General features: G+C 47.7%; 1 protein-coding gene across 3 annotated transcripts in view; it reads right to left on the bottom strand.

Annotated features, from left to right (window-relative positions):
• FOXN3 (forkhead box N3) overlaps positions 1–22,456 on the bottom strand; it is a 301,023-nt gene that overhangs the window by 99,764 nt on the left and 178,803 nt on the right. For all 3 annotated transcript variants that reach the window (XM_086709045.1, XM_086709046.1, XM_086709044.1), the window contains one exon: positions 20,601–20,665. In XM_086709045.1, coding sequence (XP_086565171.1) covers positions 20,601–20,665 — 65 coding nt within the window. The remainder of the gene's footprint in view (positions 1–20,600; positions 20,666–22,456) is intronic.

Below are 22,456 nucleotides of genomic sequence, written 5' to 3'. Positions count from 1 at the left end.
AACCTGAAGGTCGAAAGAAACAAATTACTAATGAGGAACCTCTGTATCTTCCTCAGTTAAGAGTCAGTTTTAATCTTCTGGACATTTAAACCATACAAGTGATCAAAAAAATAAAATGAACCATACAACTGATCATGTTTCTCTCTTTGCCTTAGCTACTAGGAAGCTCAAAGCCAAATTCGTGACTGACCGCTCTACCCCTTAAACCAATACATAGAATGTAGGATAGTCCTTTTATACATTAATGCTGGGTTTCCTACCTTTATTTTCCCTTTTTCTATTTTCCCTTGTTTCCCCTTTTTTCTATTTTCCCTTCATTTCTGCATGTGCTTTAAAAAAATTCTAGTTACACTGCATTTTTGCAATCTATTACGAGTTCGTTTTGGAACAAGGTGGCCTATGTTAGACAAAGTAATTAAATACAGTCACTGACATGCAGCCCTTTGCAGCCGATAGTTTTTTTTTTTTTTTTTAATTTTTTTTTTCAACGTTTATTTATTTTTGGGACAGAGAGAGACAGAGCATGAACGGGGGGAGGGGCAGAGAGAGAGGGAGACACAGAATCGGAAACAGGCTCCAGGCTCTGAGCCATCAGCCCAGAGCCTGACGCAGGGCTCGAACTCACGGACCGCGAGATCGTGACCTGGCTGAAGTTGGACGCTTAACCGACTGTGCCACCCAGGCGCCCCTGCAGCCGACAGTTTTAAAGCAGATGTAATGGGCACCAAAGTAGAGACCGCAGCTTGGAGGAAACTTTTTGGCTTTGGGGTCAACTCCCCCAACAGACACCTTTCCCCCAGCTCCAGCTGTCGTAGAACATCTGGAAGCATATCTGAATTGCATATTAAGTATGTTTCAAAATTACGGGGGGCACCTGGGGTGGCTTAGTCAGTTGGGCGTCTGACTTCGGCTCAGGTCATGATCTCACAGCTCATGGGTTCGAGCCCCGCATCGGGCTCTGTGTTGACAGCTCAGAGCCTGGAGCCTGCTTCGGATTCTGTGTGTAGTGCTCTCTCTCTCTGCCCCTCCCCAACTCATGCTTTGTCTCTCCTTCAAAAAATAAACAAACATCAAAAAAAAAAAATTTAAAGAAAAAAATTTTAAGTTATGGAAGTTTTTAAGTCAAAACAAAACAAATCAACACCACCACCACCCCTCCCCCCCAGAAAAAAAAAAAAAAACTATACAAATTCAAAATCAGGAATCCTGGCATTCAATTATGAATCTACTGTGTCTCAACTTCCACAGCAGCAGACCCACACGCTGAACTAAAATTCTGGTCCTTCTGGAAAAGCATCAGGTTGGTCTAAAGAACAATATACGAGTACTAGCAGATTGTGGACGTCTGTGGCCTTGTGTATCAGACAAGACGAATGTTTAGAATATCTGAACATTGTCTGGTTGTTAAGAAACATGTAGTAACTTGTAAAAGTTCCAAGTACTCCAAACCGCCTGTCCGCTGTTATCCCCACATAACCCTGTACTTTTAAACTACCCAGACACTACCTGTTCCCCATATGTGATCAAAAAGATTGTTATCTGCCGACTGAAATGCTTTCCTGTATCTGCGTTGAGGATCTGTTCTCTTGGGTACGGAGCCAGAACCACTCCTGACGTGGCCAGGAATCCGAGGATGGGGGTGGGGGTTTAATAGCCTGGACCAGAGCTCTGGGCTGCAGGGAAAATCCCCTGTGCTTGTGATGAAACACAGAGGGGTTCCCTCTCTTTCTTAGCCCTTAACTCAGTCCATCTGCATCCAGAGGGTAGGGACCAGCCAAAGGTCTCCTGGCCGCCACTGCCTGGGCTTTGCCCCAGCCTCATGTGTACAGGCAGCAGGGCCTGAGGGCTGAGCGCTTCTGTTGTTGCTGTTAGTTATTTCTTTCACAAAACAATGTACAGATCATGTTTATTTAAAAGGTAAGAACTCCCAGGTCCACACGTGAGGCACAAGGAGGAGTGAGATCTAAAGCTTCCTTACCGTCTACTATTTAAGTGGCCCCTTAGACATTCTGCCATCTTGCATTTTTGCAAACGATGCTTGATCTTTGAAGATCTAAACTAACCACGAACAACAAACAAACCTAATGAACGTCAACTAGCAGCTACAGAATTTCCTTGATTCCTTTATACATGTTAATTGTGTAACCGACATAAACCTTATTGTAGCCAGTATGCCGTGAATAAAAAACCAGCCCTAATTCTGTGGCTCAAAATAACTACAATTAGCATTTCCGCACAGGCCCTTCCATTCTTCTGCTTACGTATGTGTGTTGGGCTCAGCCTCACTCAGGCTCTGGACCACACATATGAGAAGTGTGCAAGGTTCAAATCCAGGGCTGGCTGAGACATGCAAGTTCTCAGAAGGAGCTTAGAAGAGCCAGACTCACCAAATGGCTACACGGTAGCTTCCAATTATGGAGTGCTTACTGTATGCAGGCATTAACGCGATACCATGTAAATCTTCCCTGCGACCTAGCACGGGGTGGGGGTCCTCATTTCCCATTTCAGAGATGGAGAAATCAAGACCTGAGACGTAATATTTGCGAGTGAGTAGAAAGCTGGGATTCCAGGCCAGGACTGGTGCCGGTATGGTGAGGAAGAAGTGTGCAGTCTTACCTTACTGATTTGGATTTGATACATAGCTTGGGGTTTCTTTTCTCCCTTCCCATATCTTTGGTGGACCAAGAAAAGAAGGGGCGTTTACTCCAATTTGAAAAGCTGGCAGAAAAGACTGGCCTGGAGAGGGGCTGGTGTCGCCAACAATATTCCCTGCGACCGACAGCCAGCCCTGGCTCTCTGGGCCACGTTTATCTGTCTGTTCATCACAGGCGTGCCCAGCTCGGGGTCTCAGAGAGCTCCCGGCTCTGCCATTCTCTAACTCTAGCTGGTCCCTGCGTACATGCACCACGCACAAACTGGAGGCCACAATGTGATTTGTGGCACTTGGCTCCTAGCATCAAAATAACGACCCTGAATACACAGGAAATACCATGTAGATTACCCTGCTCCAAGGAAAAACAGTAAGCAAGCCCCCCCCCCACCCTTTTTTTTATTAGATGTGAGGGGAGGGTGTGGACAAATTAGAAATCATGGTAAGACATGTAAGAGACACAAGCAGGAGGGACTCCCCCAATGTGATTCTGTTCCACGACATGGCCACCGCCCCCCCCCCCCCCCCCCCCCCCCCCCGGGCCAAACCAGGGTGTGTAGTTTCTTGTCCTGTCTCGGAGATGAAAATACTGGAAGGGCCGACGGAGGCTGTGAACACAGGCCACACACACTACTGACACCTCCCAGCCTGGTCTGGACAGAAGGCGGAAGTGAACAAAGGCCTTCAGAAGCTTGGTGCGCAGACTCTGATGTGTATTCGACAGTGTAACTCATCAAAAGTAGAACGGGTGGGGGGCGCCTGGGTGGCGCAGTCGGTTAAGCGTCCGACTTCAGCCAGGTCACGATCTCGCGGTCCGTGAGTTCGAGCCCCGCGTCGGGCTCTGGGCTGATGGCTCAGAGCCTGGAGCCTGTTTCCGATTCTGTGTCTCCCTCTCTCTCTGCCCCTCCCCCGTTCATGCTCTGTCTCTCTCTGTCCCAAAAATAAATAAACTTTAAAAAAAAAAAAAAAGTAGAACGGGTGGGCACCTAACCTTCACTAAAACAAGAAAACATGTTGCAATACCATCCTCACTCTTTTGGGAAAGCAAACACAGGCATTTCTGAGATTCTCTCTGTCCCTGAACTATGGCAGTGTCACACGCAGCCTTAGGCTTGGGAACACTCTGAAGGCAAGCTCTATGCCCGAGAATTAACATAAAAATGCCGCTAAGCTTTTTTTTTTTTTTTTTTTTTAATCATTACAACACATCCTGAAGAGGTCTGAAAATGTGAGAAGCAGCATTAGCCATGTAGACAGTATTTACAAAGGACTGATACATGGGGCCCTACGGTTTAATTGAAGATAACAAATGATTCAGAGCTCTGGCAGGCTCTCCTGAACACTTCGATCATTTCAACAAACGCTGCAGAGAAAGGACACGCCTCTGGTCAGCCTTCGAGGTGCGAGCACGATCCTATGTGCTTTCAGTTGAACGAGATCCTGGTTATACCATATTGCCCTGGAAGTTACAAAATCTCGGTGCAACTGGCCTGCTCATTCTCATTTTATTTTTTATTTATACTTAAAAAAAAATTTTTTTTAATGTTTATTTTTGAAAGAGAGAGAGACACACACAGAGTGTGAGCAGGGGAGGGGCAGAGGGAGAGGGAGAGGGAGAGGGAGAGGGAGAGGGAGAGGGAGAGGGAGAGGGAGAGGGAGAGGGAGGGAGACACAGAATCCAAAGCAGGCTCCAGGCTCTGAGCTGTCAGCACAGAGCCCGACGCTGGGGCTCCAACTCACAAACCACGAAATCGTGGCCTGAGCTGAAGTTGGACACTTAACCAAGGGAGCCACCCAGGTGCCCCTAGTCTTACTTTTACTGAGACATAATTGACATACATTATATTATTTTCAGGTGTACAACAGAGTGATTTGGTATTTCCCTACATTACAAAATGACCATCATCATAAGCCTAGCTAATGTCCATCACAACACATAGATTGTTTTTCCTTTGGGGATGAGAACTTTTAAATTTTTTTTTTTTTTTTTAACGTTTATTTATTTTTTTTGGGACAGAGAGAGACAGAGCATGAACGGGGGAGGGGCAGAGAGAGAGGGAGACACAGAATCAGAAACAGGCTCCAGGCTCTGAGCCATCAGCCCAGAGCCCGACGCGGGGCTCGAACTCACGGACCGCGAGATCGTGACCTGGCTGAAGTCGGACGCTTAACCGACTGCGCCACCCAGGCGCCCCTGGGGATGAGAACTTTTAAGATCTACTCTCCTACCAACTTTCAAATACGCAGTACAGCAATGTTAACTACAGTCACCATGCTGTGCATTATATCTCCAGGATTTATTTTATACCTTATACCTGGAGGTTTGTACCTTTTGACGACCTTTATCCATTTCCCCCATTTCCCACTCTGGCCCGTTTTTAAGTCTCAAAAGTTTTCAAACGTGGTCTTCTTCACTAGCAAAATGCTTGCTGTGAAGTTTCAAGGTTTTAGTAACGATTTCTAAATCAATTAATTACTCCCCCCAACATATTTATTCATCAGGTTACCATGGTGGCCTGAAAAACCACTCCTGTTTAGGTAAAAATTTCAAGCTCGTTAGGAGTCTCCTATGTGTTCCGGCAAAGAACTTCTCTCAAAGTTTTTGCTAGAGTTTTCATTTTTTCCCCCCTCATGTCACTTACAGTCACATCAATTCATCTTAACCTACATTTAAGAACCTAACTCTGGTTCTCATTTTTTTTTTTTTTTAAAAGCCCACTCTCGGGTAAGATTGACATTTCAGTAATCGCTGCCAGCTGGCATGTTCAAAATGGAATCTAAATATTGTATTAACAATATCAATAACAAGCAGGTTCAGCGGGCCTTAATAAAACACGCTTGAATTGTGAGAGAAATTCTTGTTATTCTGTGTTTCACCAGCTTTAATTTACTACATTGATTTAATAAAAATCTAGGACAGTCTCATCTTTAATCATGTCAGAATTCTGAGGTTCACTACATGTGCATAGGGAAAATCTGAAATCAAGCAGGTGTAATGAAATTTTTGTTGCCCAATCATTTTTGAAACTTTTGACTGAAGTAACACAACCAATAAAGCCCGCATACGTGTTCAGCTCAATGAATTTTCACAAACGATTTACCTGGGTCACCAGAACCCAGACGAACAAGCTGCCAGCTCAGGAGCCTTCTTCCACCCTCTCCACTCACTACCCCCCAGAGATAACCACGACCTTGGTTTCTCCTTGCACGTGTTCCCTGTGAACTCTGGCAGGGGGCCGGGGGAGGGTGGCGATCACCCTGTTAGAGTCACTAAGTGCTGGCCTGCACATTATTTCACTTCCTTTGTGGGAAGCAGGATTTCACTTCCTTTGTGTATCCTCCTGATTTTACAGATGAAGAAACAGAAGCTCAAAGGTGAGTATCTGACCAAGCCAAGAAGCATGAACGCACAGTGCCAATGACTATACAGCTCGGTGTGTGGGTGGGGGAAGGGGACTGCGAGGGACCGCCCGTCAGATCCAAAGCCAGGTCCCTCCAATGCCAAGCTCAGTTCTCCAAATTTATCGATTTGCATGTCCAACAAATGCCGTTTATAGTTAGGTGGCCTCATACAGAGAACAACTACGCCACCCCCTGACCCCAGCCCCCAACCCCCACGCACACTCACGCAGGAGGACGGTTTCTGAAAGGGAGCTCATGTTTTCATTTAGCATGTTGTCGTCCCCTCGCTACGTTCTGGATCGTGAACGATTTTGTGAGTCTCTGCGTTAACAGTGTCTTAATTTTAAAAATTAAGCTGGGAACCAGCAAGTGAGTCTGAAGAGGCTCCATCTCTGGTCCCGAACTGGATTTTCATCACTCAACTGCTCTCCAAATTATACTGATTTATGATGTGATTATTACGGTTTTCCTAAGTAGCCTGGGTAATGAGAGAAACGCAGAGACGCCCCAGACTGCAGTAATGGGGGGGGGGGGGCTCTAACACCCCTCCGTCTGCCCTGCCAGCTCCCCACCTCACCTCTGCTTCTTAGCCCGCGCTCTCCTCTAGCGGGGTCAGTACTGCGCCTCGCGTGGCCTCCCAGCCTCGGCCCCAGCGGTGCCCATGGCGACTCACATTGTTCCCAGCGCCTTCCGCGGTGACCTTGCGACACTGAGCCCGTGAAACCGACCGACCGCGCAGTGGCGGTTTTCCCGCCCATGTTTGCGAAGATCAGCTCTCAGTTCCTTACCTTTCTTACGCGCCTAATTTCAGTGTAAGGCTGAAGCTGCACTACCTACCCCCCAAGTCCTCAAAGTCAAAGCCACTACCTTTATCAGAATCTCCCCACCTTTCTGCCTGGAACACAGTGCCTTCCCCTTCCCCTCCTCTTTCCTGTTAGGAACGAGGCAAGCTACCTCAAAGGGACACGGTGACTTCCCTCTCCAGCCTGGCTCATCACACTTCTTTGTCACATCCCAACGTACCGCCTGTGTACTTGCTTGTGACCCCTGCCTTCGGCTGTGGGCCTCACTACTTTGTGGGCTTGGCTAACTGTCGCTGCAACGTCACGGCGCCTCTCGGAGAGACACCGAGCAGGGCACCGTTGACCGTGTCGGGCAGACTTAGGGGGAGGCAGGGACAGCAGCCTCACACGGCACTAGCAACGCCCCTCGCGGAAGTCTTCTGTGACTCCTGACTTCCTTCCCTCCGAGTCTGAGCTCCTCTGCGATGGCACAAACCACCGAGGCTTCTTGGTGATTCTGCCCCCCCCCCCCCCCCCGCCCCCAGCCAGACGGCAAGAGATCTCTTTCTCTCTATCCCCAGCCGCAAGGGTACCTAGCACACAGTAGGAAATGAAGGAATGTTCGTGAAACGTATGCGTGTAATTCACTGAACCGACTTGGACTGAACGGTGTGCCGCCCTCCCCCCCCCCCAGCCCCAATTCAGATGTTGAGGCTTTAACCCTCAGTGTGGCAGAATTTGGGTAAGGTTACATGAGGACATAAGGGCGGGGCTCTGATGCAATAGGACGCTACCAGGGCCCTAAGCCAGTAGGCTGGTGTCCTTAGAAGAAGAGGAAGAGACCAGGGCACGCGCATGCACACAAAGGAGGCCATGCGAGGACACAGTGTGCAGGCAGCCATCTGCAGACCAGGAAGAGAGGCCCAGGAGAGATCAAACCTGCCGCCCCCTTGATCTTGGACTTCCAGGCTCTCAAACTGTGAGGAAATACATTTCTGTTGTTTAAGTCACCCGACCTGGGGTGTTTTGTTATGGCAGCTCCAGCCGCTTAACACATTCACCCACTGTCCAAGCATCTTGTGTGCTAAAGATGGGGCTCTGGGGACTGACCCTGGCTGCGAAGGGAAGTTCGTGAAGATACGGAAGCTAGCTGCTCAGGGTTGACCCCCAGGAAAGGGCAGTTGTAGCCCATGTTCCGTCGCTCCCTTATCACCAATGCGGCAACTCAAGTTAAAGCAGGACGTTTTCGGCGATCCCCACTCCGCCAGGAAAAGTGAATGTCATCATTAACTAAGATTCTGGGCCTCTGGGAAATTACTTTAACTTGATGGACACCACCTTATGCCCTGAGATCTTGATAGTCCTATACACCCATGGATAACGGCCATTATCATGAAAAGAAAGCTGGGGGAGTCCCAAATGCGAAGGTATGCGCCTCCTGGCCTCGGATCTTCTACTTAGTGGCTACATACACTTGCATGTGTAACCTAATGTTTCTGCGTCCTGTGCGTTTTCTTTTTCCTTTCTTTTCTACAGATTTTATTTTTAAGTAATCTGTACATCCGACACGGGGCTTGAACCTACAACCCCGAGATCAAGAGTCTACAGACTGAGCCGGCCACGTACCGTCGCGGTGCTTTGCTTTTTATTTTATTTATTTATTTTATTTATTTATTTATTTATTTATTTAAAAAAATTTTTTTTTTCAACGTTTATTTATTTTTGGGACAGAGAGAGACAGAGCATGAACGGGGGAGGGGCAGAGAGAGAGGGAGACACAGAATCGGAAACAGGCTCCAGGCTCTGAGCCATCAGCCCAGAGCCCGACGCGGGGCTCGAACCCACGGACCGCGAGATCGTGACCTGGCTGAAGTCGGACGCTTAACCGACTGCGCCACCCAGGCGCCCCAAGTGCTTTGCTTTTTAAATAAAATGGCTGTGCCGTTGTGACGGACAGTTCCTTTTCCCTTCTTTGAGAATGGACCCAGACTTGCATCTGGGGAACCGTTCACCTCCCAATCCACCCGCGTGCTCCCAAGTGACGTTTCCAGCCCCCAGCATACAACAATCGGTGGTGCCTCTCCTCCCAGTTCCTCTGGTCACACTGATGGTTCCCGGTGGTCACGTGATGCGGGCCGATCTAATGACAATGCTGCTCAGAACTTCTCCTGAGGACACTGAGGAAATGCCAGATTCAAAGCCGGTGTCTGCAGCCCAAGAGGCTGTGGCAGCCACCTTGTAAACTCAGTGTGAGCTTCTCCGAGCTTATTTCCGCCAAAGGCGAAGGTGAGTTGGGGGACAGAGAGAATAGGCATTATTACTACCATGATCCTCAGTGGGCCTCCTAAGACCAACGGAGAGGTTGGAACTTCACGGACACACAGAAACCACCAGTGACATACATTTAGCTGAACTGAGGCTGTTCACTTAGAGATTCGTTGTCAGTGAGGGCTCTGGGTGCACACACACATATAGACACACACACACACAACCCCCCACCCCCCCAGTCAAGCTGGGTTAAGTAAAATGGGGAATTCAGACCTCATCTAATCCAACCATGGGGAGGACAGTGGTAAAGGGCCCCTCATCTCTGTTTCTTGGCCTTGGTGCCATTTCTTAGATGCTGGTTGACTCTGTGTGGTACCCTTTGTTGAATCTAGCATATCTTTCAGAGCCCCCAGACCCGAAGTAAGAAGAACCTGGCCTGCGATGGGTTATATGCCCCTATCTCAACCAACTGCTAAGACCAGCGAGCTCCTGTAAGAAGCTGGCACCCCTCCATTTGCAATATACATATTGGAAGGTGGGGCAGGGGAAACAGTGGGCTCCACGAAAGCACTCCAATTTAGCTGCAAAATTTTAAAACTGAAAACTTTGGGGTGCCTGGGTGGCTCAGTCATCAGTGCAGTGTCTCACTCTTGATTTTGGCTCAGGTCATGATCTTGTGGGGTCAGGTTCGTGAGATCGCGCCCCAAGTCTGCTTGGGATTCTTTCTCTCCCTCTCTCTCTCTGTCCCCCCTTCCCTGCTTTCGTGTGCGTGTACTCTCTCTCGCTTTCTCTCAAAAGAAACATTAAAAAAAAAAGTAAGAGTGAAAACTTCATTCATAATTGTTTCCACCCCCAACCATGGCCAAACTTAAAGAATGAAGTCTCTAAGAGTCTGAGAAATACGGTACATGCAAATGAGAAACAGAACCGGCCTTTCTACACGTCGAGGCCTTCTCATCTCTTGTCATGATCATCTTCACCATCTTGCTCACATTGTGGAAAATGAACCCACAGCCAAGACACTAGGTTAGAGCAGTTCTATACACAGACCTGTATCCTAACACCTGAATGCAATTTGTGTCAAATTAGCAGCATGAGATCATTCTAAATATGCCCCATAAAAAAAAAAAAAATCACAGCCTCAGACGGGGCCAACCCATGTGTACTAGGGTCACCATGAACTGGGGGACAAGTTCAATATGATCCCTTAAATGATTTTCTAAGGTTCTTGATCACTGCAAGTATGTCTCTCCTTTCTTTCCCTCCCACCTCTGAAATGCATCTTTGCAAACAGTTCGTACTCTGGCACCATCAGGGACACTGAGAGGGGGAAAAAGACAGGAGTACAGATCGTAAGCCATTCTAACTCATCCCCAAAGAACCTCCTTTCTCTGGGTCACATTTCTGCAAGATCTCAGTCACCCCAAAGTGTCTGTGAGAGCAGCTGGTAAGAACTCTGTTCTACTCCTCTTTCGGGTATTAGGTATCTCGTGGGTATTTGCCTTCATGTAGCAGGAGCTTCACAGAGACTGGAAACAGTCTTAAATACTCCTGAAGGTAAAATGTCAGTTCAACTGGGGGAAGGGTTTATGTTACTGCTATTTGGGGGTGGAAGGTATCGAAACCCTTAGGAAATTGCAAAAATGCTATCAATAAGCATAATGAATTCTATTGATGAAACACTCAGTTATTGCCAAGCACTGTCCCAGCCCCAGTACATACAGTATCTTTTAATCCCATGAAATAGTGCTATCCATTGACCCGCTAAGAAGGAAAGGCTCAAACCCATCAGGCAAGCCGCTTGAGGTCACACAGCTGGGGGATGGCAGAGGCTGGCCTCTGTACCCAAGACTGGCCAGCTGTAAGGTCTCTACTCTTCTCTCCCGGGCAGGCTGCCTCCCCTGGAGTGAAAGCAGTGGTGACAGGAGCTCCCGCAGAGTTCCAGGGATGTCACACACACTGTCATCAGCTAATCCCCACAATGATACCAATCTTGCAGGACTGGTATTTTTGCATTTTGCTGTAGCTCAAGGAAGTTCACATAACTTGTCCAAGGTCAGGCAGCAATTAGGCAGCCAGGCAGGGAATGGATCCAGGCACAGCTGATTTGAAAACTGAGGTCTTTTATCCTCAGGCCATCATTTGCAAAGGCCAACTGGAGGGCTGGGTGGGATAGAATCACCATAGAAAAGAAGGGCAGGAGAATTTATTCTTGCAGACTCACAACACGGGGAGGTAAAAGCCTGAGTGCCTGGGGCTGCATTCACTCTCGTAGGCGCGCGCGCGCGCGCGCACACACACACACACACACACACACACACACACACACACACACACACACACACACACGCATACATTCCCAACCTATCATGTGCTCCTCAGTGAGCGCTACACCCTGGAGTTCTCAGCCACGCCTTCTGGTCGCTGAGGGAACCAAACAAAAACACAAACTTGACCTCTGCAAGTTTACAGGTAGATGCTTTTAAGTGCACTTCTGCAACTGTAATGTGAACAGCTCATTGAGTACATTCTAAAAAACTCTTCATCGCAAGCCTCTTAGCAATTGCATAAAAATATTTCTAGACTTCCATCCAAGCGCAGTTAAACAGAACTTCAAGGGGAATGACTTTTCCAATTGTATTTTAAGATTGAGCACTTTGATAAAAGCAGGCTCTGCAGTACAATGTGATCCAAAATTGTGTAATCTTTATGTATTTTATAATCTGATACAATTTAATAGATAAGAAAAACAGTTTAAGTGCTCAAAACTTAAACTGTAAGGATATATTCCTATTGATGGATTACAACTGGTGTAAAAATATCTGTATCTCTCTATCTACTACTATAAAGTCCAGATAGGCTCAAAATATTCATTCTGTAAAGGTGTGAGTTCCTCTCATTGTATTAGTCTTTGGATGACTAACTTCAGGATTTCCCTTTTTCTCTATCCACAGTCTTTAAAAGATCTTAAAGTCAGCTGTTTACAACAGTCCTGTGGGGGGGGGGGGGGGGGACCAAAAGAGACAGGAAATACCTCAATGCCTTGAATGATAAAAGACAACAGAAGGATTCATTTCCATCTCTCTGTCTTGTCATTATAAACTGCTTTTGACCATTACAACAGGATTGTCCCCAGCCCCAGTCTGTAGCACAACGGAGAACAGGTCAGCATCTCAAGTGAAAAACTTCAAAAACAACTTAACCCGTATGGGACCAAAGATGAGCTAGGGTGAGTCTAGGTTTCTGATCCTGGATCTGTGACCTCGAGCAGGACATTTGTTGGGGCTTTACTTTTCCCATCTACAAAATGGGAGTAAGAATACCTAATGTATAAGGCTAATATAAGAATAACGTAAAGAACATATATGGCCAGACACAAAAGGTCACATTTTATATGATTCCATTTATGCAAAAATGTCCTGAACACACAGGTCCCTAGGGACCGACAGTAGACTAATGGCAGTGCGCTGAAGGCCCTGTGCCTCTGTAGCCATCAGAGCTGACAGCGTCACTGGCTTCTCTGTGTCTGCGGGTGCTCCGGCCTGTCCCCTCTTTCTGAAACTCTTTGCCCTTCATTTCAGCGACTTTCCCCAGTTTCCCACTAAGCTGCTTCTCTGCTGTCGTTGTTGTTGTCTTCACTACCACCGCTTTCTATCATAAATCCACGTTTTCTAACATGTCCATGTTGGAAAGGAGTTCATTCTGTACTCCTTTGAAAATCTCATCTGTGCCCATAATTGCAGTGGCCATTTGTGGATTCACACGTTTCAACATTCCCTTCCTAGCCTTGACCTCCCTTCTCCTAACTCCAGCCTGTGTCCCCTCCTAGCGACATCACCCTGGAACAGGAGGACCAGCCCACGGACCCTGCTTGGCAGGTGCCTGTCCCAGAGGAAGCTCTCAACGCCACGTCCCCCGGTCAAACTGGCAACTCCTTCTGACTTCCCTATTTCTGTCCACAGGGTACCATTTCCTCAGGGTGCAACACTGGGCTCCCGTGAAAATCTCAGACGGTGGGAGAGAGACCCGCTGACGTCCGAGTCAGAAGGGAACATCCAGGCTATGGATGTTTTCTGAGATTCCACGCCAGGCTGGAGACACTGGGAATGTCGCAGTAAGTGCAGATGGGGCAAGTCTGGATTCCCAGGAGACGGTGACGTCAGAACTGACCAGAGGCTTCTTTTGAAACTGCATTTCCTTATATTTTTGCACTAACGTAAGAGCCTGTTCTCAGTGACCGCACAGAACATGAGTGACTAAAGAGGTGGCCAGCGAGTCTTTAAATTCACCTGTGAACAAAAACAGCGTCCTGACTTTATTACTGTGATTACATAAATACCTTTACAGATACCTCAGCGCGGAACAAGACAAATGATGCCAAGAGAAAGGGGCCCCTCCTAAAACCCAAAGGTCTCTGCAGGCTGACAGAGTAGAGAAGGCAATTAGGCTCAGGACTTGGGGGGAAATGTAGGCAGGTTTTCCTCTCCCCCTTTCTGTTATTACTGTATTTTTTCCTAAACGGGCGTGCCTGGGGACAAGAGTCAGGAGATTTATGCATTAGGTGGATGCCCTGGTTTGCAAAATGGACAAAGGAGGCAGCTTGCCGAGCAGATTAGATGAAAGAAGTCAAACAGCCCAGGGGCTGCAATCAAATGTGGCAGAGATGAGTGGGGGAGGGTCAAGGCGAAGCCCAAAGGCCCTGAGATCCCATCCGAGGTCTTTCTGGACAGAAGCACCAGAAGTGCCCGGAGGCCCGAGGCCGTGTGGAGATGGGATCCTGCAGAGCCATCCTGGTTCCACGGGGAAGGAAACGGGGGCTGGCAGAGAGAATGGAAAGCCACGCAAAGGAGAGATCAGGAGTCCACTACTTTGAGGTATATAGGAACTTTTCACCTTGAATACATGTGCCAGGAGGAATGATCAGAAACCCCGGGAATGAAACAGAAGTTTATAAACCTCTGCCGTGACAGAGCGTTTGTGAGGGGCCAGGCAGGCCCTGGTCTGGACTTGTGTTTTCAGGTTCACATTCTCCTCTAACCTCCGCAAAGGTTCTGGGGAACACATCTGGCAAAACTGAGGCCCAAGGTCAAACACCTGGTGCCCAGGGAGGGAGGAACTCAACCCTGGGTTGACGCGATGCTAAATCCGTGCTCTCGCACGTGGCTGTCTACGCACCTGCCGTGTACATACAGTTATAGAGCAAGGGGTAAAGCTCCGTGCGTGTGAACTGGGTGACCTCGCAAGGAAGCAGTCCTATTTGAAAGGAATCGGAGATAAAGGGATGAACAAATAGTTTAGATCTATCTATAAATCCAGCAGGATCTGGGGCATCCCCCGTCTTTGGCCCTGTTCTGAGAATCACTAACCCAGCAAAGGAACAAGGGAAATTTTAGCAGGGAAGGTAAAGAGCGCAGGGAAATCAATCACATTCAGAGATTCCAGCCCTAGTTTCCTATTTTCCCAGGAAGTTCCAATAACTAACTCTGACCGGGAATGTAGCATGTCCTAAATGCCTTCTAATGTGAATGTCTTGAATCCTCACAAGAACCCTAGGACACCAGCGTCACTATTGTTATCACCCCCCACCCCCCCCACCACCAGAGAGGTTTGGCCAGTCACGCAAGAAGCCAAGACCGGGCTCATTTCCACGCTTATTGCCTCCCTGAGATCCCACGGGACCTCCCAGAGCTGTCCTGCTCGAGGTTTGGAATCTTCAGCCAGGCTGCCACCACGCTGTCTCCTCTCCTTGGACCCACCTGCAGACACAGCTGGCTGAAAGCACCACTCTGTCTTCCACCGAGCTACAGCTAAGCCTCAAATCCATTTTGACCCACGTTTAGGAAACCAGTCGCTAGAACGGAACACAGCTGGTATGTGCTCCACGGGAAACCGCAGCCACCACTGAGGTCCACTCCTTCATTCACAAGGAAGAACGTGAAAACATAGGGATGCCCAGCGGCTGGCCCGAAAGTTCACCAGGTGGCAGACCTGGGACCACAACCAGGACCCCTTGCTTGTAACCCGGTGCTCTGCCCACTGGAACTTGTTTCTGATACACGGAGCCCTTGCTCTTGAGCCTTTCGCAGCAGGAAAAACGATCAAAGTGAGGCATGACGTGCACCATAGCAGAAACAATGCATAGCAGAGCCTGGAGCAGAAGGTGAGGGCGGTGGAGAGCAGGTGCAAGGATATTAACTCCCAGGAAAGGAGGCACCTGAAGCCAACCTGGAACCTGGGAACCCGGGACTCCCCAGAGCAGGTCATCCAATGGTCACAGTCAACCTGGGACGTGTGTGACCAAGGGCGAGCACACCTGTGCGCTCACGGGAACAGCATGCATCGGACAGCAAAAGAGCTGGTTTCCTTTGTCCCCACCTGCTTTCGGGCCTACAGCAGCACCAACCTGCTCCGTGCACTCAGAACACCCTGGAGCTCTTCCTTCCATTTCATTAGCTCATCCCGTGGGTTGTCAGAAGTGAATGGAAATAAAAAATCTGTTATGCGTGTTATGGAATTTATTTTAATTCTTCCGCTGCATCCTAAGGAAACAGATTTAATAATAATTAGTGGCCCAACCCTGGAGTGAGGGAGAGAAGGAAGGCGGAGGGAGGGCCGGGAAGGCCGGCGGGGAGGTTGCAAGCGGGCATGGCCGGGGCGAGATGTCCACGTTCCAGCAGATCTGCCAGGAGGGCTGGGGTGTGTGGTGTGACGCCAGAGTGGGCGGGGCCCTGGAAACACCTGCTCAGAGGAAGAGGAAGAGATAAAAGGCAGGTGGTCCCGGATGGTAAGCAAGCTCAGAGCTATGAAGGCCGAGGCTGGTCTCTGAACGAAACTGCTTACGGACCCTACAAAGACCCAAAGGGCAGAAGTGGAAGACAAGATGACCGTGGCTCATAGGAACTTTTAGAAGAAGGCAGGAAGAGAAGAGAACGGCAATGCTGTATGTAGTGCTGGGATGAAACATCCAGGGACCAGATGAAGCGTTAGACCAGGGGTAAAGAATGTGCTTAACTAGGAATCACTGCCTCATTAAAATAATCCATCCAAGGGTGATGTTTAAATAAAGTAACCCAATTTTAAGTTTAATGGGTGAATGGAATGTGTATGTGTGGGTGGGTGGGGGAGGCGCAAGGGAGTTTGGAGAAGAAAAAAAAAAGGAGAACGCTTTACTCTCTTCATTACAAAAAAATGAGACGTTATTAACTAATAAAATAAAAAAATGCATTTCAAACGCACACCGACTGTAACAGAGACACGCAGACATGCGGAGGGGACAGTTGGAGACACCTGTCAGCTGGTCACTCCTGCAGGGCTCCGAATAAGCCACACTCATCTGTTTGGACCTGCCCTGGGTCCCCTTTAAACAAAGGGTTTGTCCCCTTCTGGCACACAGCTAGGTTTCCATTGTACAAGAACTGAAGTGCTCTCTGGTCCCTGAAACTGCTAACATCCTAAAATTGTCTCTAGCAGCCTAAATGGCATTTAAAATAAATACTGTGAATTGATGAAATGGCCAATTATGTTAAGTACCCATGCCTGGTGTAATCCAAACCAAATCTTCCCCCATTATCCTCAAAACTGCTAGATGATTCAGCAGGCCCTCTCGCCAGTGACTCTGCAAGAACCAAACACAGAGGCCACACTCTAGTAGGACCCTGAGTGCTTCCTTCCAGTGAATTCTTACAATTGGTTTTATGCTAGAAAAAAAAAAAATAATAACTACTATGTTTCTGCCAGACAGCTAACAAACCAAACAACTATCTGACTTCGTACATGGGTTCCCCACTGGAACCATGATGCCACATTGTGCCGCGGACTTCAGGATTTAACTGCTACCATACCCTCTGTGGGCAGCATGGCGTTCTGGGGCAGATCCTGCTGAGAACATGGGATGTCATCATCCCAAAGTGCCCGTGAATCACTCATTGTCCGCACCTGCCACATAACGTCCCCATCGCCACGCCCTCTCTTGCCTACAGACTCTTGCTGCCCCCTCTTGCAATGCCCTTTGCTCTGTTTCCACACACACAGACTATTTTTCAAGGTCTTGTTCAAGGCGTCAACTCTCCCAAGAACTGACAGCCCCTACTCTCCCACCGTCCTGACAAAAATAAGCCCCCCTCCTCCAAATGACGAGACACATCAGCTTCTTCGGCCATGCCCAAGTTCTCTTACCTTCCACCCCAGGGCCACTGGGCACAGTAGGTTCTCCCTGACCCCCGGGTAGCCCGGGTCAGCCAGTTCTGCTTGTGGCTGGGGTGGGCTAGGCTAATTATCTAGAAAAAAATGTCCTCCTGCTTGCTACAGAGGGAAAAGAAGGAATGTGTGCATGTTTTGAAAATGTATAAAGGTGAGAAAGTGAGTATATAAATCAGGTATGTTTTCTTCTACTTGATTTTTGAAAAAAAAAATTTAAATGTTTCCTTATTTTTGAGAGAGAGAGAGAGAGAGAGAGAGAGAGAGAGACAGAGTGCGAGCGGGATTGGAGCAGAGAGAGAGGGAGACACAGAATCTGAAGCACGCTCCAGGCTCTGACCTGTCAGCACAGAGCCCGATGTGGGGCTCGAACTCAGGAACCGCGAGATCATGACCTGAGCTAAAGTCGGCTGCTTAACCAACTGAGCCACCCAGGTGCTCCTTCTACTTGATTTTATTTTATTTATTTATTTTTTTTTAATTTTTTTTTTTTTTTTAAATTTTTTTTTTTCAACGTTTATTTTTATTTTTGGGACAGAGAGAGACAGAGCATGAACGGGGGAGGGGCAGAGAGAGAGGGAGACACAGAATCGGAAACAGGCTCCAGGCTCTGAGCCATCAGCCCAGAGCCCGACGCGGGGCTCGAACTCACGGACCGCGAGATCGTGACCTGGCTGAAGTCGGACGCTTAACCGACTGCGCCACCCAGGCGCCCCTCTACTTGATTTTAAACTAAACATTCCACTGGCATGACTGGGCAGCTCCGTTGTTTATATACCCATATTTTTATTGTAAAACATTCACTCATGGGCATGAGCGATTTCTTGATGAACCATACCCCACCAAAGGACTACGAAAATATTAATTAGGGAGAACATGCACATAGTTTGAAAAATCTTAGCAACAATAAAAGTGTCTCCTGAACTCCATATATAGATAGAGCAAATATAATACACAGCAAAGAAATATCGCAGGAAAAACGTAACAAATCCTTGCCTACCCTCTCAAACTCCAACCAAGAGTCTTCTGATTTTCACATGTACAAAAAAACAAAACAAAAACAAAAAAGGAGGGCTGCATGGAATTGGATGGGGACTGAATAAGCATCTGAAATCTGTAATAATGTAATTCTCAACACTTAGAATAATTAGAATTTTAAACCCTATCTGGAAGAGGAAAAATGTCCACACCCATGAGATAGGATCTCATAGTGAAATCACTCAACTTCAGAATCTCATTGATGTTTTCTTCATGTCTCTGCCCAACAGAAACAACCAAAAACTAATATCCTAAGAGCGAATCTTAATATGAAACTTAATGAGTAAAAATCCTACAAGAAAATGTGCTCGCCAAGTAAAATCCCTCTCCTGAAAATAATCCAAACTCGAATGATATTCGTATTATTGTTGTAGATCTGGAGGAAAAATAAACATGCACATAACTTTGAAACTCACTTGAAAAAAATTCCCAAAGGCTCATCATAATTGGTTTCCATTTTTGCTATCTGAAGGGAGAACAGATTTTTTTTAATTATGTATTAATCTTTGAGAGTAGAGGGAGTTCCCTTTTTTCCTTAAATATTAAAGGTATCTAGGGGCGCCTGGGTGGCGCAGTCGGTTAAGCGTCCGACTTCAGCCAGGTCACGATCTCGCGGTCCGTGAGTTCGGGCCCCGCGTCGGGCTCTGGGCTGATGGCTCAGAGCCTGGAGCCTGTTTCTGATTCTGTGTCTCCCTCTCTCTCTGCCCCTCCCCCGTTCATGCTCTGTCTCTCTCTGTCCCAAAAAAATAAATAAACGTTAAAAAAAAAAAAAAAAATTTAAAAAAAAAATAAAGGTATCTATAACAGTCATTAAAATTAGGATTAGTCAAAACTTCCCACCTCAATTTCGCCCGTACCAAGCAAAAAGGCAAGGAAATCCTTCAGTTCCTGATTTCACAGGCTATTAAAAAGCAGTATGCAATTGCATGGCCTATAAAACAACAACACAAATGTGATGGCATCTCTTCGAGCTACTCTGGAAACCTGAAGATAAATGTCCCTTTTCTCAGCCACAATTATATTCTAACTCCTTCACATGCCTGGCCAGCCCTCGGCATGTACTTTTAAGGAAAAGAGGCTAACCAGCTCTAAACCAACGGAAAGGTGTGGAATATTCTGTACAAGCCCAGCCCAGTTCTAAAGCTCTTGGTATGACCAGATTCATCTGCTTTTGGCCAGCCGTGCCGCTCTGACCCTTACCCGGCCCGACGAGGTGAATGGGGACAGGAAACTGGGAGGGCCCAGGGAGCCAACTGATTCCAGCTTACTTGCACAGCAGACATCTCTAACAGAGATAACCCAGCATTATCCAGAAGGCATCTTATGGCTACTTTTAATTCTTTTTTTGAATGTTTATTTATTTTTGAGAGGCAGACAGACAGACCACAAGCAGGGGAGGGGCAGAGAAAGAGGGAGACACAGCATCTGAAGCAGCCTCCAGGCTCTGAGCTGTCAGCACAGAGCCCGACGCGGGGCTCGAACTCAGGAACCGCGAGATCATGACCTGAGCCGAAGTTGGAGGCTTAACTGACTAAGCCACTCAGGCGCCCCTCTTCTGGCTACTTTTAACCATTTATTCTTCAACTTTATTTGGCCGTTTCAAAAGAAACTTAATAGCAAAAGTAGAGATGAACGGCAGTTGGAATTCTTTGAGCAGGCTGGGGAGGACTGACGGCAAACCAACAGCGAAGGGTGGGCTGGACAACAGAAAGGATGTCCCCCTGCAAAGGACAGTCGTCGGGACAGGAGAGGGGTGGCTCACCTCCGAGCCTCGGAACAAACCACAGGCAACCAACCTTCCAGGCACACGCGGATGTTAGGGGACAGCAAGGAATGAGTGGAACCACCACAATAACCAAAGTGCCAGAACCCCCCCAACATTCCTCGTTGACCCAAGCACTGAAAATACATAATAGGGTTTTTGTTTTGTTTTGTTCCGTTTTGTCTTTAACCAGCTCCGTTTATGCTACTGTCATATCCTGACTGCCACACGATTCCAGTTTCACCAAAGCAAGCCGGACGCTTCTGGAATACGACCAGCGGTGACAAACCAAAGAACCAGTCCCAGATTCGGAATAACAATTCATAGCAACCAGGAGACGTGAGCAGGAAGAAATAAAGAGACGGGACAAAGAGCCCCAACGCACAGCAGTCACACTTCTTCAGACAGTGCCCGCTCCTTAAGAGGACAGCGCTCTCCCACCTGCTACCCAGCGCAAGGGCGTAGAGCGAGGGGGTGGGGAGGGCCGCTCCTAGACACCTACCTTGCAGAAGGGCTCCATTTCTCTTGAAGAAGGTACTGCCCGGCCAGATGGGTGGACCTGATGTGCTGAAACACAAGAGAAGCCAGTGTGAGCATGGGCTCATTCACACTCGGAACAACCACCTCTCCAAATGTATCACCTAGAAGTCATGCTTTCCCACTGATGCATTATTTACACCCTCACCCTCTGGAAATACATCTCTAATTTTTTTTAAAAACATTTATTCGTTGCCCTTTTTTTTTTTTTTTAAAGAGAGACAGAGCATGAGCTGAGACTGGACAGGGAGAGAGAGGGAAACACAGAATCCGAAGCAGGCTCCGGGCTCTAAGCTGTCAACACAGAGCCCGACACAGGACTCGAACCCATGAACTGTGAGATCATGACTTGAGCCGAAGTTGGATGCTTAACTGACCGAGCCACCCAGGCGCCCCATGGAAATGCATCTTTAAAAACCGTGAGGTTTGGGTAGCACCCGGGTGGCTCATTCAGTTGAGCATCTGACCTCAGCTCAGGTCATGATCTCGCGGGTCACGAGTTCGAGCCCGGCACCGGGCTGGCTGCTGGCTGCCTGCCAGTGCAGAGTCCACTTCAGATCCTCTGTCCCCCTCTCCGGACCCCTCCCCCCACCTTGCACTCTCCTAAAAATGAACAGACGTTTAAAAAAATAAAATAAGGGGCGCCTGGGTGGCGCAGTCGGTTAAGCGTCCGACTTCAACCAGGCCACGATCTCGCGGTCCGTGAGTTCGAGCCCCGCGTCGGGCTCTGGGCTGATGGCTCAGAGCCTGGAGCCTGTTTCCGATTCTGTGTCTCCCTCTCTCTCTGCCCCTCCCCTGTTCATGCTCTGTCTCTCTCTGTCCCAAAAATAAATAAACTTTGAAAAAAAAATTTAAAAAAAAAAATAAATAAAAAAAATAAAATAAAATAAATAAAAAATAAATTAAAAAAAAAACATGAGGTTTCAGTTGAATGGGCTTCGTAGTTCACAGGGCAGAACCTGTCTGCGTGGGTATCCCAGTTACTGTCCTGACCCTTCTCCCTCTTGGGCACTGAAATCACTTGCGGGTTAACGACATGGCAAATTCACACAGTTCAACGTCACAACTTGTAACTTCAGAATGGTTGCTAATTTATTCCTAATTTTATGAATTTACGTGGCAGAACTTCGATCTGTGTCTGCCGGGACCAAGTGGGTTTTCTGTCACTTCCTAGCGGCACCTGCCTGTGAGAAATGCGACCTTGCCTTTCTCGGCCTTTATCCTCACCAAATCCTTAACATTACAGAAAGAGCTGTGATGGCCTCCCTCCCTCCCCCATCCCCTCGTTTCGTATCCTGTTTTCAATTTCTTGGCTTACAGTGTTGCACTCCGTAGCCTATAAAACATTTTGTAGACGCGCTACCGCCCACAGTCTGGTAAGAGGAGAGGCAAGAAAATAAGGAAGATCAGTATATACAAAGACACTTTACTACGTTTATAGATGAGCGTTTTCACGGTTTTAAGACACCCAGCGAGAAACTTTAGAATCAAGCCAGTCTTAGTAAAATATCCTTAGAGTGGGAAGTAGGTTATTCTAAATCAAGGATCGGTTTAGATTAATGTTAGAAAGCACTTAGTCAAAAACGTTACTACATCCAACGCAGGAGGCAGTATAAATTACCTTCACTAAAATAGTCCACGGCACATGATACTGGTTAATGCGCTGTCAATCACAGCACAAAAGGGAGAAGTTGGTCTGGTAACAGATTTTTAAGTTCAGTGGACATGTGCACACATAGTAAGACATCTGAGGGGCTATGTAACGAACACTTTACCAATCAGCCAGGGTCTCTGGTACTAACAGGATGGCAATCAATACTG

Source organism: Puma concolor, chromosome B3 (genome assembly GCF_028749965.1).
Source record: "Puma concolor isolate L17-30 chromosome B3, mPumCon1.1.hap2, whole genome shotgun sequence".
Lineage (NCBI taxonomy): Eukaryota > Metazoa > Chordata > Mammalia > Carnivora > Felidae > Puma > Puma concolor.
The sequence above is the reverse complement of the archived record's forward strand: the minus strand, read 5'-3'. Positions and strand labels throughout refer to the sequence as shown.